Source organism: Rhinatrema bivittatum, chromosome 4 (assembly GCF_901001135.1).
Source record: "Rhinatrema bivittatum chromosome 4, aRhiBiv1.1, whole genome shotgun sequence".
Classification (NCBI taxonomy): domain Eukaryota; kingdom Metazoa; phylum Chordata; class Amphibia; order Gymnophiona; family Rhinatrematidae; genus Rhinatrema; species Rhinatrema bivittatum.
Window position 1 is genome coordinate 440474703 of NC_042618.1, and position 12985 is coordinate 440487687.

Below are 12985 nucleotides of genomic sequence, written 5' to 3' on the forward strand. Positions count from 1 at the left end.
CAGAAGAGACCAGGAACACAGACAACGAGGGATCCCACGAAGAACATAGAAGTCAGGCAGGAGCAAAGACGAGAATTCCTAGGGAGGACTAACCCCTTGCAAAAGCAAGGAAGGAATGGAGCCAAGACCTTTTTATAGGCAGGAGAGGGAGTTCCAGGAATGATGTCATCCAGGTGGGGCCAGGGGAACCACTCCCTTACTGGCCCTTTAAATGGCTGAAGGAGGCACGGACCTGCGCCTAAGGAACAGGAAACAGGAAGAGGTGCAGGACCTTGGACTGCTGCATCCTCGCTGCTGAGAAGAGGAGTCGGAGCAGGCCACGACCAGGCCCAACATCGGAGCGGCGGCACCCGAGCCGTAATGATGAGCCTGAAGGCGGCGTCTGAGCCGCGACGATGAGCCTGAAGGCGGCTTCCTGCCGCAGAGAGGTCGTGGAGCGGAGGCGGCAATCCTGCCGCTGAGGAGCAGGCCTCCAGGGAGTTGGCGTCCCCGGCAGCCCGAGCCGCGAAGGAGGTTAAAGTCCGCGGCTCCCTGCTGCGGTGAAGATGAAAGGCAGGCTGCAGCTCCCTGCCGCGAAGAACAGTTGTTTGATTATATTTAAATACATATCTGCTAGTTTAAAAGTTTTGTCAAGGGTTTCAGTTATTGGTAAAATCAGTTGTATGTCGCCTGCATAAAAATAATGAATAATCCCTAACCCTGCTAAAAGATGACATAGCGGCATCATATATATATTCAAAAGCATAGCTGAGAGTGCAGATCCCTGTGGTACTCCCGTCTCTAACATGATTTTTTCCGAAAGAGTATTATTTATCTGTGCTTGATAAAAATGGTTCTGTAATTATGATTCAAACCATTGTATAATAATGTTGCTAAGTCCAATTTCTTTAAGTCTTTGTAATATTATTGCGTGGTTCACAGTATCAAACGCAGATGATAGATCTAGTAAAATCAGTAGATATTGTTGGCCGCTATCAAATCCTCTAAGTATTGTATCCGTTAGTGATAATAATAAGGTTTCTGTACTGTAGTGTTTTCTGAATCCATGTTGAGAAGGATATAACATTTTATTAGTTTCTAAATGCTCAGTCAGTTGAATTTGTATTGTTTTTTCTATTAGTTTAGCCAGTAAGGATAGGTTAGATACAGATCTATAGCTGCTCAATACAGATGAGTCCAAGTTTTTTTTCTTTTTAATGGGTTTGATAATTGCTCCCTTTAGTCTATCTGGAAAGTATCCTTCCTTTAGGGATAGATTGATAAGGGTAGTGATATATGGAGCTACAATTTGTACTAGGGGTTTTAGCGCTAGAGTGGGTATTGTATCAATAATATGATTTCCAGGATTTAACTTTGTTATCATACTTTCTATCTCTAATGACGATACTTCTTTGAAATTAGACCATTTAGTTAACTCTCTAGTAAGCTTTTTTATTTCTTGTTTTGAATTGGTTTTTATGTTCTCTAATAAGTTATCAATTTTCTTTTTAAAGAAAGTAGCAATTTCGTCACATCACTGTTCGGGTAGTTCTTGTGTGTAATGATTGCTATCATTAGTGAGTTTATTTACTATACTAAAAAGTGTTCTAGGGTTATGTGAGAACTTTTGAATTTTTGCTCCATAATATTCTCTCTTTAATTTTTCTATCAGTTTTTTCTAGTGTGCAAGGAAAGACCGATAGCTGGTTAGTGTTTCTGTAGATTTATTTTTTCTCCATCGTTTTTCTTTTTTTTTTTAACATTCTTTTGGCTTCTCTGATTTGTTTATTATACCAAGGATGTTGATTTTTGGCATTTGGAATAGTGATTGTTTTGATAGGATTTAGCCTGTCTGCTATCTTGTTTGTCATGTTAATCCAAGTGTTTACTGTGGTATTTCCATTGGATATATCTATTTCATCAATGTTATCAATGATTTCTTTTTGAAGTTCTTCCATTTTAAATTTGGGTCGATACTGGAACTTCTTCGGTTCTTTTAAATCTAACTCTAAATTATTATGAAAAGAGATATTTGAGTGAATTAGAAAGTGATCTGACCAAGGTACGGGTGTATATTTTGAGTGGGCATTGCTTATTTCCTTTGCATTACTAAATATTAAATCCAGGGCGCGACCAGATTTATGTGTGGCTTGGTTAGTAATTAAGTTAAACTCAAGCGCTGTAAGTGCTTCAGTTAGGGTGTGGCATGAATTTGTGTGTGGGGGGGTCAACATTCATGTGTAGATTGAAGTCACCGGCAATAATTGTGGGTTTGACTGGATTAAGATTAGCCACAAAAAATACTATCAAAGGAGAAACATTAAACTCAAGTAAACCTGGTGGACAATATAGAAGACATAATTGTAGATTAAGTGAATCAAATAATGCGATTTCGTAATTTTGAGATATGTTCAGTGGCAATAGTTTGAAGCCAAGTTCTGCGATGTTCCCTGGGTATTGAAAACATCTCATAGTTCCCTATGGCAATTTGATTAATGATCATAGAGCCTGTTGTCTTTAACCAGGTTTCTGTGATTGCGATAAAGTCCGGTTTGTAATCTTGTAGCAATTTGACATAATTGGCCATTGATTCTTAGAAATAAAGTTCAACAAGAAAAGTTTTAGACAACGCCTTTTTTATTGGACTAATTTAATATATTTCTGACTCACTTTCAACAGCTACACTCATTTCATTTTTCATAACAAAATGTACAGATGTTTTGTTATATTATGTTATGCTATATTTATATCCACAAGCAACCAAGCGGAAGCCAGCATTCAGCAAATTGTAAAATGCACAACAAATGCTGGATTAAGGTTTTGTCGTGTATTTTATGCTATATTTATGTACCACCTTCTATGAACAAAGTTCAACCCGAAGCAGTTAAGAGTAGAGATAACACAATAAGTAACAAATACATCATAACATAACAGCACTAGCCTTTTAGCACAAGCACAAATAGGACAGCAATATAATGGCATCTTGAACCATTTCTCCAAGCTAATGAGAGTTATCACACCTGTCAAATATTTGTAATGGTAATGACCATTTCAGCTACTAATAGGAACCTATTGCTAAACCATTCACAAATCAGCAGATTTTGATTGTTGCCAAGGAAGTATTGTGTCAGCTGTACTTAAGATACCTGGATTCTTTTCAAGTTGCAGTAATTTTTATTGAACCAACATAAGAATTATCAAGTATGTTACATATTAAACAAAATCCATATTACTTGTACTGCAATTCCTTTTCTATCCATGAATATTATGCAAAAATATATCATACCTTTAAGAATATGGGACTGGCAGCTTTCTCCCTATCAGGCATTGTATCTGTGTCAGTTTTTTTAGTTTCTTTGACTGTGAAAAATAGAAAAATGGAAACAAAATTATTGAATCATGACATTCAGACAGCAAACTGAATCCTAACATACCAGATGTACTAAGGGTCTCCCATGTTTTATTCATGAGGTAAAGATCCTAACAGATCTATTTTACTAATTTTCCCAAGAAGCTATCAAAGATTTACCACTGGGATAATTAGCTAGTTCAATGCACAGAAATACAAGGAGGAAGGATGGCCTAATGTTTGACGCAATGGGCTGAGAACTAGGGAAGACTGCATTCAAATCCCATTTCTCCCACTGATATTCCTTGTGACATTGGGCAACTTGAGGGGAATGTGTGCCCTTGGACCTCGGCACGACCCCAGATGAATCCAAGACAGCACCAAGGGTTGGCGAGGCGTGTCCCAGCATGGACGAAGATGAAGTCTGATCCTCTGCCGGACCTGCATGCTTCTGGAAGCCAACACTATGTTGGTATATGAACAGTCCTCCGACCGTTCCCAGCCCTTTCAGACCTGCCACTAAGTATCGGCAAGAAGCAGCAGGCCGGACTGCGGATGAGGGCAGATGGAGGCCTTGTGACACAGAAGACTCAAGACAAGACGAGAAGACTCTGGAAGTGGATGAGGATCTTGGAAGACTCTCGACGAGATGAGGAACTTGGAAAACTCTTGGACGAGACGAGAAGCTGGGAAGGTTCAGACATTGGCACTGTCTCTCAGGGCACCCTACACAGTCCACCCACGGGACTGGTCACGGACCACCCTGTCCCACTGCACGCCCTACACAACCTGAGGAGCCTGGTCATGGACCACGCAGAGAGCGGGACAAGCACAGGAAGTGAATCCAGCTGAGATGAAACTCCAATGACAGGAACAGGAACCGACGGGACAGATTTACCCCAACAAGATGTCATCTGGAGAACCAAAGGAGCTGGCGGGTCAGGAGGACTCGGAATGAGCAAAGGAGGAGCGGAACCTCGAAACATCAGGAAGTGGAACATCAGGAAGCCAGGAACATCAGGAAGTGAAACATCAGGAAGCCTGGACTGGGAACCTCAGAACATGAAAACATGGAACATCAGGAAGTCACGCCGCAAGGAAGACCGGGGACTGTGGCCTCCAGGCAGAGAGAAGGTACGAGGCTGCCCATGAGGGGAGAATCATAACAACAACATAGGAGGTATAATACTATTCCTCCCTATTTGTTTAGGTAGAACATAGCTTCCTGGTTGTCTATTTGAATTAGGATGGTTTTGTTGGCCAACTGATCTTTGGAAGCTTTTAGTATGTTCAAGGTTGCCATTAGCTGTAGCAAATTTATCTGATGAAGATTTTCCTGTGCAGATCAAAGGCTTTGTGTGTGGAACTGCTCTACATGAGCTGTGAGGTGAGTGAATCATTGTGCTGAATTATGAAATGGACGTGAAACATTTGGATGCATACTCTGGGTTATAAAGATGGCTGAAAAAATGACTGGATTGCCTCAATAGCCAGATGACTGTTTCAACTGAATACACAAAAGCTGAAGAATGATTACCACAAAATAGAGACGAGACTGATTCAATTGAATGCATAACTGAAGACTTTTTAAACTGACAGTGATAAGATTCGTGGCCCAAGGGTAGGCCCTGCAAGTTGTGGCACTCATCCCCGATGCCGGTCAGTCTTAGCGCAGCTGAAAGTCGCAGGAGACAGCCTCCCATGCTGCCTTGTCTTTCCTATCGGCCTCAACCAGCCTGGCCTCAGTGTGGCAGGAATGTCACTGGACCCAGCATCCCATGCCACCATAATCTGGCTTTCCCATAGGTATGCGCGCACATTATACTTGTCCAGTGGCAGGAACCCCTAAGCAATGCGTCCAGATAATGTCAGTCTCTTGGGTTATTTAAGCCAAGGCCCCACAACAGATCCTCACTTCTGCAAAGGGTCTCCTGCATTGCAATGCATGTTGCCACCATTCCCAAGTCCCTCTGTCTTCAGCTTGCCTTCTCTTGCCTTCTCTTGCCATGTCTTGTTTCTCCAGTCTTGCCTTGCCTCGTCCAGCCTTGCTGTAAAATTTGTGGACAATTGTTGCTGTGGTGAGGTTGGTACAATGTACAGGGAAGACCCTGAAGGTCCTCACCTACAGCTGGCAGACCTAGGCTAGGAAAAGATTGAGCTGGAGCTTCACCTATACCAACTCCTTCCCCCTTGGGTTGAGCCCTCGAGTTCCAGGGGGCGGCATATCTTAGGCGAAAGTTTCTTAGGAAGTAGAGAGAGCATAAATCTTGAGTAAGGCTTGGCTCAGTGGCAGGCAGTGGGCAAGAATGGTCAATGTCTAAGTTACAGTCAGTGGCAGGAGACAGGCAAGCATGGTCAATGTCTAGGCTAGAGTTGAATCCAGAAGTCAGTCTGAGGGCAGGCAAAGGGAACACAAAGAACGACTGACACAGCAAGGCCAGAAGGAAGGCCAGGACTGGATAAGACGAGGCAGGCTGGGCTGGAGAGACAAGGCAAACTGGGCTGGAGAGATGAGGCACAGGAGAAGTAGCAATTCACACTACACAAGAAAGTAGGTGACCTTTTGCTGAGCAAAGGAAAGAATTCTGCAAAGCCTTATACAGAGCTGGAGCCCTGATGTCCTTGCCCAGGAGATGCCACAGGCAAGTTCCCAATGCAGGCCCCTTAAAAGTAACAATGCCCGGTGCATACACCCAGAGGAGTGGAGGAAGGGAGTGATAGAGGCGGTGTCCTGCGGTGGAGCAAGTGCCCAGCGGCATTCCACCACATGGAACGGAGAGCAGTTGGTCAATAGCATTGGGTGAGTGTCTTGGCTCGCGGGGCCTACCTGAGAGCTGAAAAATGTAACACTTGCCTTGCCTTTTCCAGCCTCTCCCTTGCCTTTTTCTGCTCTCTTGTCTTTTCCTGCTCCTTCATCCAGCCTGCCTCATCCAACTTTGTCTTGTCCATCTTGTCCAGTGTCTTCAGTGTGTCTTTGTCCTCCCTTAGCTTGACTTACCGGATCCTGATCTTCTGCCTGGACCTGACAATGGTTTATCTGACAGTGACAGGACCTGACTTTCTTCCTGGACCTGACCATTTCTGTTCATAACTACTCCAGCCTTGGCCTGTCTTTGACTCCATCTGCCTGCTGCCTATCCTGACCCTAGTGTGCTATTGGACTCTTGCTCTTGTTTCCACCCTAGGGACCACCTAAAACTTGCCAGCCACCAGAACCCAAGGCTCAACCTGCATGGGAGAAGGCTGGTATAGGTGAAGCTCCAGTCTGTCCCGCTATAGGGCACATTTGCCAGCTGCAAGAGTAGTCCTCATAGGTTCGCCTACAAGGCTGCATCAACTACACTGCAGCACCAAGGACTCATGCCAACCTTTACAGAGCACACATTGATGTTCATGGTCCCAGCCCTGCCCTCCTGAGGTTTCTTGTCTCCTCCCACAACTTGACGATACTTGCTCTCTTTCTCCTCCCCTCTCTGTCTTGGTCTGCCGGTCAACTGACCAGCAGGAAGAGCAACAAAAATTCTCTCCACCCCTGCACAGCATTCCCCTGCATCTCGGCAGGCACCGTGTGAGCCAGCTCAAACCTCTGGGGCCAGCACTTCTGCTGCTCATTTCAGGAGAACACCGGCAGAATTGCTGGCCTGTAAATTGTGAACTTGCTCCTGGTGTCTGCAGAGATACAAGAAAATGATGTGCAGCTATGAGACAGATCCCCTCCCAGGGCCGGCATTAGGAGAGGCAACCAAGACAGCTGCCCAGGCCTGTCTGAAGGGCACAGAGTAGAATCTATTCACCATCTGAGAATATCCACAGGTTGAGCGCATAGCCACATAAGGAGAGGTGAAAGCTGGAGACTCAAAAATAGGTTGGAACAGAGTGGAGGATAGACAGGAAAAGAGAAGGAGGGGCAGGTAGAGGAGAGGAAAGGAAAGAATCTGGGAAGGTGGGAAAAGATAGAGGAAAACATCTGGAGGAGAGCAAGGCAGAGGAGAGGATTCAGAAAGTGGCCAATGGGGGGAAGGAAAAGGAGAGAATAAGAGGCCAGAGTGGGGGAGGGCAAAGGTGGGTAAGAGGAACAGAAGCAAGGATCAAGCCATGGGGAAAGGGAAGGGACCTGTGATTAGGGTCCCCCTCCCAAGTTTCTGCTGTGGGTCCCATTATGTCTGCTCAGTTAAGTAGTTGAAGGAGAAGCAGAGCAGATGCTGAGGAAGGGGATTCAACCTTGAGGAAGAAGAGAGGAGAAGGGGAGGAATGTTGTGATTCGGCCTGGGAAGGGTCATGGTAAGAAGGAGGGAAATGCTGGAGTCCATCTAGGGAAGGGGGAAAGGAAGAGTATTTTGGGCCCTTCCTAAGGAGATGGAATAATACAGGAAAGCATTGGAATTTGTCCTGGGATGGGGGATGGAAAGGGGGAGAATACTGTAGACTTCCTCCCAATTATTCACAAGAGTTTCAGGGTAACCAGACCTCAAAAGTTTCCAGTTCAATTTTTGTCAGCACATTTGTATTTCTAGTCTGTGATTACTTATTCAGTATTTGGCGAGGGATTGTCTGTGTTCTTTGTATGTGACCAAAGTGACGTATTCTGTTAGTATATAGTGATCTGTCATAGTCTGGCTCATTCTGTTTTCCAAGTACGAATGTGTTGGTGATCTAGGGCCTGCAGTAATATTTGAGGTGTTGCCATTGCATAGGTAAGGTTGTTGGTGTGAGGTTTGGTTGTTAGTGCTGTTTTGGTATGCAGGTTTGCTACAAAGGTTCCAAGTGTGTATTTAGCAGGATTTTGTGTGTACCACAATGTGCCTAATAGTTGAGCAGATTTGAGATCTAGAACCTAATCATTTAATATTATCAAAAACCTCACACTCATAATTGAATAGAATCAAACATCCTATAATTCAATAGATGGGAAAAAGGCATGGTCATTGATGCCGATGGCCTTTATCAGTGGTGGTATCAGAGGCACATGGCTTCCAATTTAATCAAAAAACTGACTTTTAAAATGGCTTTTACGGTTTTAATATATTTCTACTAATGTTTTTTAAAATCAGTTGTTTTTGTAGCATTCAGAAATTACTTATTCAGAATAATCGAAGGTACTTTTGATAACAGAGCTTATTTTATTAAATCAAAGACATATCTATAACTCAAAATTTCAAAAGAACCAGTGAAAGAATTTGCCCTAACTCCACTTTGACCTAAGAACATACTCCTTTTTCAACTCATACTGCTTGACAAAGTAATGATTAGTAATCAGTTAGGTAGAGGTTATGGATCACATCTATAAAGACCTATGGGTCACCCTTTTGTAACTAAGGTCATACTTGTCTGCTTATAGATTATGAATAAGAGTGTTTTTAAATTTAAAAAAATGGTCTCCCATCTTGTGGCGTCACATAAATTTACCTGGACTGAGAGAAGAATTAGAAAGAGACCTGTACTTATGTGCAAAACTTTGCATTTTAAAAAGTGCATTTATTTTCACTAAATATTTGTGCGAAGGTTTTAGCAAGTGAATCTTGTATGGGTAGATTTGGTGGGACAACTTTCAAGGTAGACTTATGCAATTATCTGCCTTGAAAATTGGTGTAACTTATGTGCAAATTTGCTAACCTTTTTATGCATAATGTTATCAAATTAACCCCTAAGGGCCCAATTTAAATTTTTGCAACATCATGTGCATAGAAAGGATTCACACAGTGGAAAACTGTTATACAGTAGATATGAACCAGCCAGTCAGACTTCAATATGGTTCTAAGTGAAGTAACTTCAAAAACCCCAAACTAAACAAGTATTTTACCTGATTTTCTCTCGGATTTCTTTGCAGAATCGGCCATGTTTTCAAATATCACAGCTAATCGTAATGCAACCTCGGCCATCATTGTAGCGTCTGTCTCTGCTATATCACAGGAATGCATTGCTTCATTAATTAGCCAAAGGAGGTAAATATGCTAAATAAAATAAAATAAAATAAATCCTTGAAATTTAATGTATATCAGTAAAATATTCATATTCAGATACATCATTTTTCTAACATTATATATGCCATTTTTGTAGGATTCCATGCACAACTTAAAGATGGACGGTAAATGGTTTCTTGGGGGGTTTTTTTTTTTTTATTTTGGTCCAGCAATTTCCTCCTGCTCCTTTGGGCTTCCAGCTCAGTTGGAATTAGGGCCAGGATTTGACACAATAAGTCTTAATTGGCAACTCCCAGGGATCTTTCCCCTATTTTATATCCACTTCCAATTCACCTCAACATTGTATTAACTAATCTTTTGTCTAAAGCACCAGAGTTTGATAGGCTCAAATATGCTGGCTGAAGAGGAACCTGTTTCAAAGGGTTGCCGCTATAGCACTTCATCTACCACCCTCTCACCCTGATAGGGCAACAAAATCTTAAATCCAGCCCTGGCCACAAGATGTGGCCATTTAGGGATGCCTGGGACTTCTTCTCCCTAGGCCTACCTCCCCAGCCCTGACCAGGGCAGGGAGCAGAGTTCTAGCCCAGGAAACAAACCCAGGTCTCAGTGATGACAAAAAAGAGAGTAAGACTTTTTAGACCGATGGCTCTGCGGACAAAAAAAACCTAAAGAGATTCACTTGAGGGGGGGGTAGTGCAGGAACACCCGCACATGCTCACAAAGATTTGTAGTCTTTTATTGCTGAGAGAAAAAAACAATTTTTTCCAAGTTACCGTTGTCAGACAATATCATGCAGTTGAGTAGCTGTTTGTCTTGCTTGTCCATGGAGAATGTCAATAACGTTTTGAACTTTTTAATTCTCCACATAGTGCTGATGTTTTGTGGAATTACAGCATGACAAATTATTTGAATTTGTTACTCTCACTTTATACTGCTGTGTTCCTTTTATTTAATTGATTTTAATTTAAAGTGGGAGGAGTGCAACTAATAAAATATCCACAACAAAATTATAATATTCTTTCAGAGATACTGTTCTTCTATATGAAGCTAAACGTCTTATATTTTTGAATCAACCACGATGATCATTTCACAATAAATACTGTAGATATCAATTCATCTGGAAAATTGAACCTGCTAAACCACAATATCTAAACAAATAAAGACAAATAGCAGATCTATTCTTAGCAAGTAGCCTGGAAGAAAAACAGCCTTTGGGAATGTTAGTGTCAGAATATTTTTTATATGTCCAAGACCCAGGAACTTATTTAGGGTGCCCAATGAAATTTAACCCTGAAGCAGATCTATAAATGGGTTGAAACACACAATCAACCAACTAGGAGAATATTTTCTCTACGTTTTAACAAAATAGTTTTATAATTGTAGGGAAAAGTAATATCATATATTTAAATAATTTGTTAATACAAAGAATTGAAATAAAATTACAGAAGGCTGAAAATGTAAATATAATAAAAGTACTCTAATTTTCATAAAGGAACAAATCTGCTAGTTTTCTTTATTAATTTACAACAAATGTTGTGATGTACAACTAAGAAGAAATACTTTGCTGCTGATTTCAAATTTCTGGAAGAATCTGGAGCAATCGGTAGCACCCGTCTGTATTCGCCGAAATCCAGACTTAACCTTCTGCCAGAGAAACAATAGGGCATCAATCACCATGTCTTTATCAGGTTGAACAGTCTGAAAATATAAGTGAGTTAAATAAGTCAGAGCCTGTATTCAGTTTATAAGGAGGTCAATATTCAAAAGCCATTTATCTTTATTAGAATTTATTAAGTATTTACACAGTAAAGGGTAGATTTTAAAAAAGAGCGCGATCGCGTACTTTTGTTCGCGCAGCAGGCGCGAACAAAAGTACGCTGGATTTTATAAGATACGCGCATAGCCGCGCGTATCTTATAAAATCCTGGATCGGCACACGCAAGGCTGCCGATTTTGGGCAGCCTGCGTGCACCAAGCCGCGCAGCCTGCCTGCGTGCACCAAGCCGCGCAGCCTGCCTCCGTTCCCTTCCCCTACCTAACCCACCCCCCGGCCCTATCTAAACCCCCCCTTATCTTTGTCCCTCGATTTACGCCTGCTAGAAGCAGATGTAAATCTACGCACGCCAGCGAACTGCTGGCACGCCGTCATCCGACCCGGGGGCTGGTCCGGAGGCCTCGACCAGGCCCCCGGGCCGGCGCCACGCCCCCGGCCCCGCCCCCGACACGCCCCCTTTAAAAAAAACCCGGGACTTACGCGCGTCCCGGGGCTCTGCGCGCGCCGGCGGCTTATGCAAAATAGGCATGCTGGCGCGCGAGGGCCCTGCTCGCGTAAATCCGCCCGGATTTACGCGAGCAGGGCATTTAAAATCCACCCGTAAGGCACTAAACGATAAACAAATTGTAACATATACACAAATGACAAAATCCCTCTAAATGGCAAGGTTTGGGATATTCAGCCCCTTAGCTGGCAAGATTTTAGCCAGATAAGTCATTATGCAGCTAAAATCTAGCCGGATAAAAAAAGAGGTGTTCCTGGGCATAATGGGAAGGAGTTAAATTATTTGGCTAACTAAGCCGATTTTAAATGAAAACCAGCTAAGTGAGTAGAATAACTTTAGGCTTGCTTGTACGGCCAGATTAACTTGCTACTTGTCCAGATATCTTCAAAAGATATCTGGGTAAGTAGTGCTTTGAAATAAAAAAAAAAAAAGAACTAAAGGGACCTATGGCCACATTTCCTCCCCTTCACACCAAATTGCACAAATGCCCTATCTGGCCTTGCACCTCCCTATCCTATATCCCCTCCTAAATACTAAAACTGTTCCAGGGTCTGCTGCTGGCCCTCCCCCTGGCACAAGTCCCTTCCTCAGATTATAATATATTTCAACTGCCAGGCCCTCCTACCCCCACTCCCCACAATCTAAATCAGCTCTCCCTCTCACCCCTCCGGACTTTACACTTACAGCACTAGAAGCAAGTACCCTTCTAACGTTGGAAGCATAAACTGAGTGTATGACAGAAGCTGTGCTGGATCTTGCTGGAAACAAGTAAGTTTAGACCCCACTCCCAGAGGGGACTTTTAGGGTTTAGGGAGATAAATGGCAAGTTATCTAGCTACACAAGGCCAAACAACTTAAAAACCTAATCGGGTGTATTCAAACATAGCTGGTTAGGTTTTTACGTTTTCTGGCTACATGTAACCAGATTACTTTTAAACAAGTACATTCAGTGGGACAGTTATGTCACTGAATATACAGGACAAGTTATCCAGCCAAATGTAGCCGGATAACTTATACAGAGCTGCCCTACTGAATATTGGGCTCAAGAGGACTAAAACAAAGCTAATACTTTTTTTTCCTTTACTTTGGTAATCCTACAAATCAAAAATCCATTACTATGGGGGGTGGGGGGGGGATTAAACTGCCTGACAAACACTGCAGGTACTTTAAAAAAAAAGGTTTTATTTATTAAATTAAAATCAGCAGAGTCAGACAGAAAACATATTAACACAAGCAAGAGAGCACAATGACAATGTATAGGCGAAAGCACATAACAGAATAGTCCAATAGAAACATTAATAAGACCAAAAAAAAACTGTTCAGAAGCACCAGTGCTCTATGTACCGCAGGTATTTTTAACCTACTGGGTTTGCAGCAATAATTTTTTACTTTTATTATAACCACAGGAAGTGGTAGCCCCAGTGATCTGTACCTGCTTTTTCTGTGGGTACTTT

General features: G+C 42.5%; 1 protein-coding gene across 1 annotated transcript in view; it reads right to left on the minus strand.

The window, feature by feature from the left end:
* The window catches only part of CFAP54 (cilia and flagella associated protein 54), a 1106494-nt gene that overhangs the window by 937429 nt on the left and 156080 nt on the right, over positions 1–12985 (minus strand). The window contains exons 13-15 of the mRNA XM_029597529.1: positions 10813–10950; positions 9129–9279; positions 3266–3339 (exon numbers count right to left, since the gene is read on the minus strand). Coding sequence (XP_029453389.1) covers positions 3266–3339; positions 9129–9279; positions 10813–10950 — 363 coding nt within the window. The remainder of the gene's footprint in view (positions 1–3265; positions 3340–9128; positions 9280–10812; positions 10951–12985) is intronic.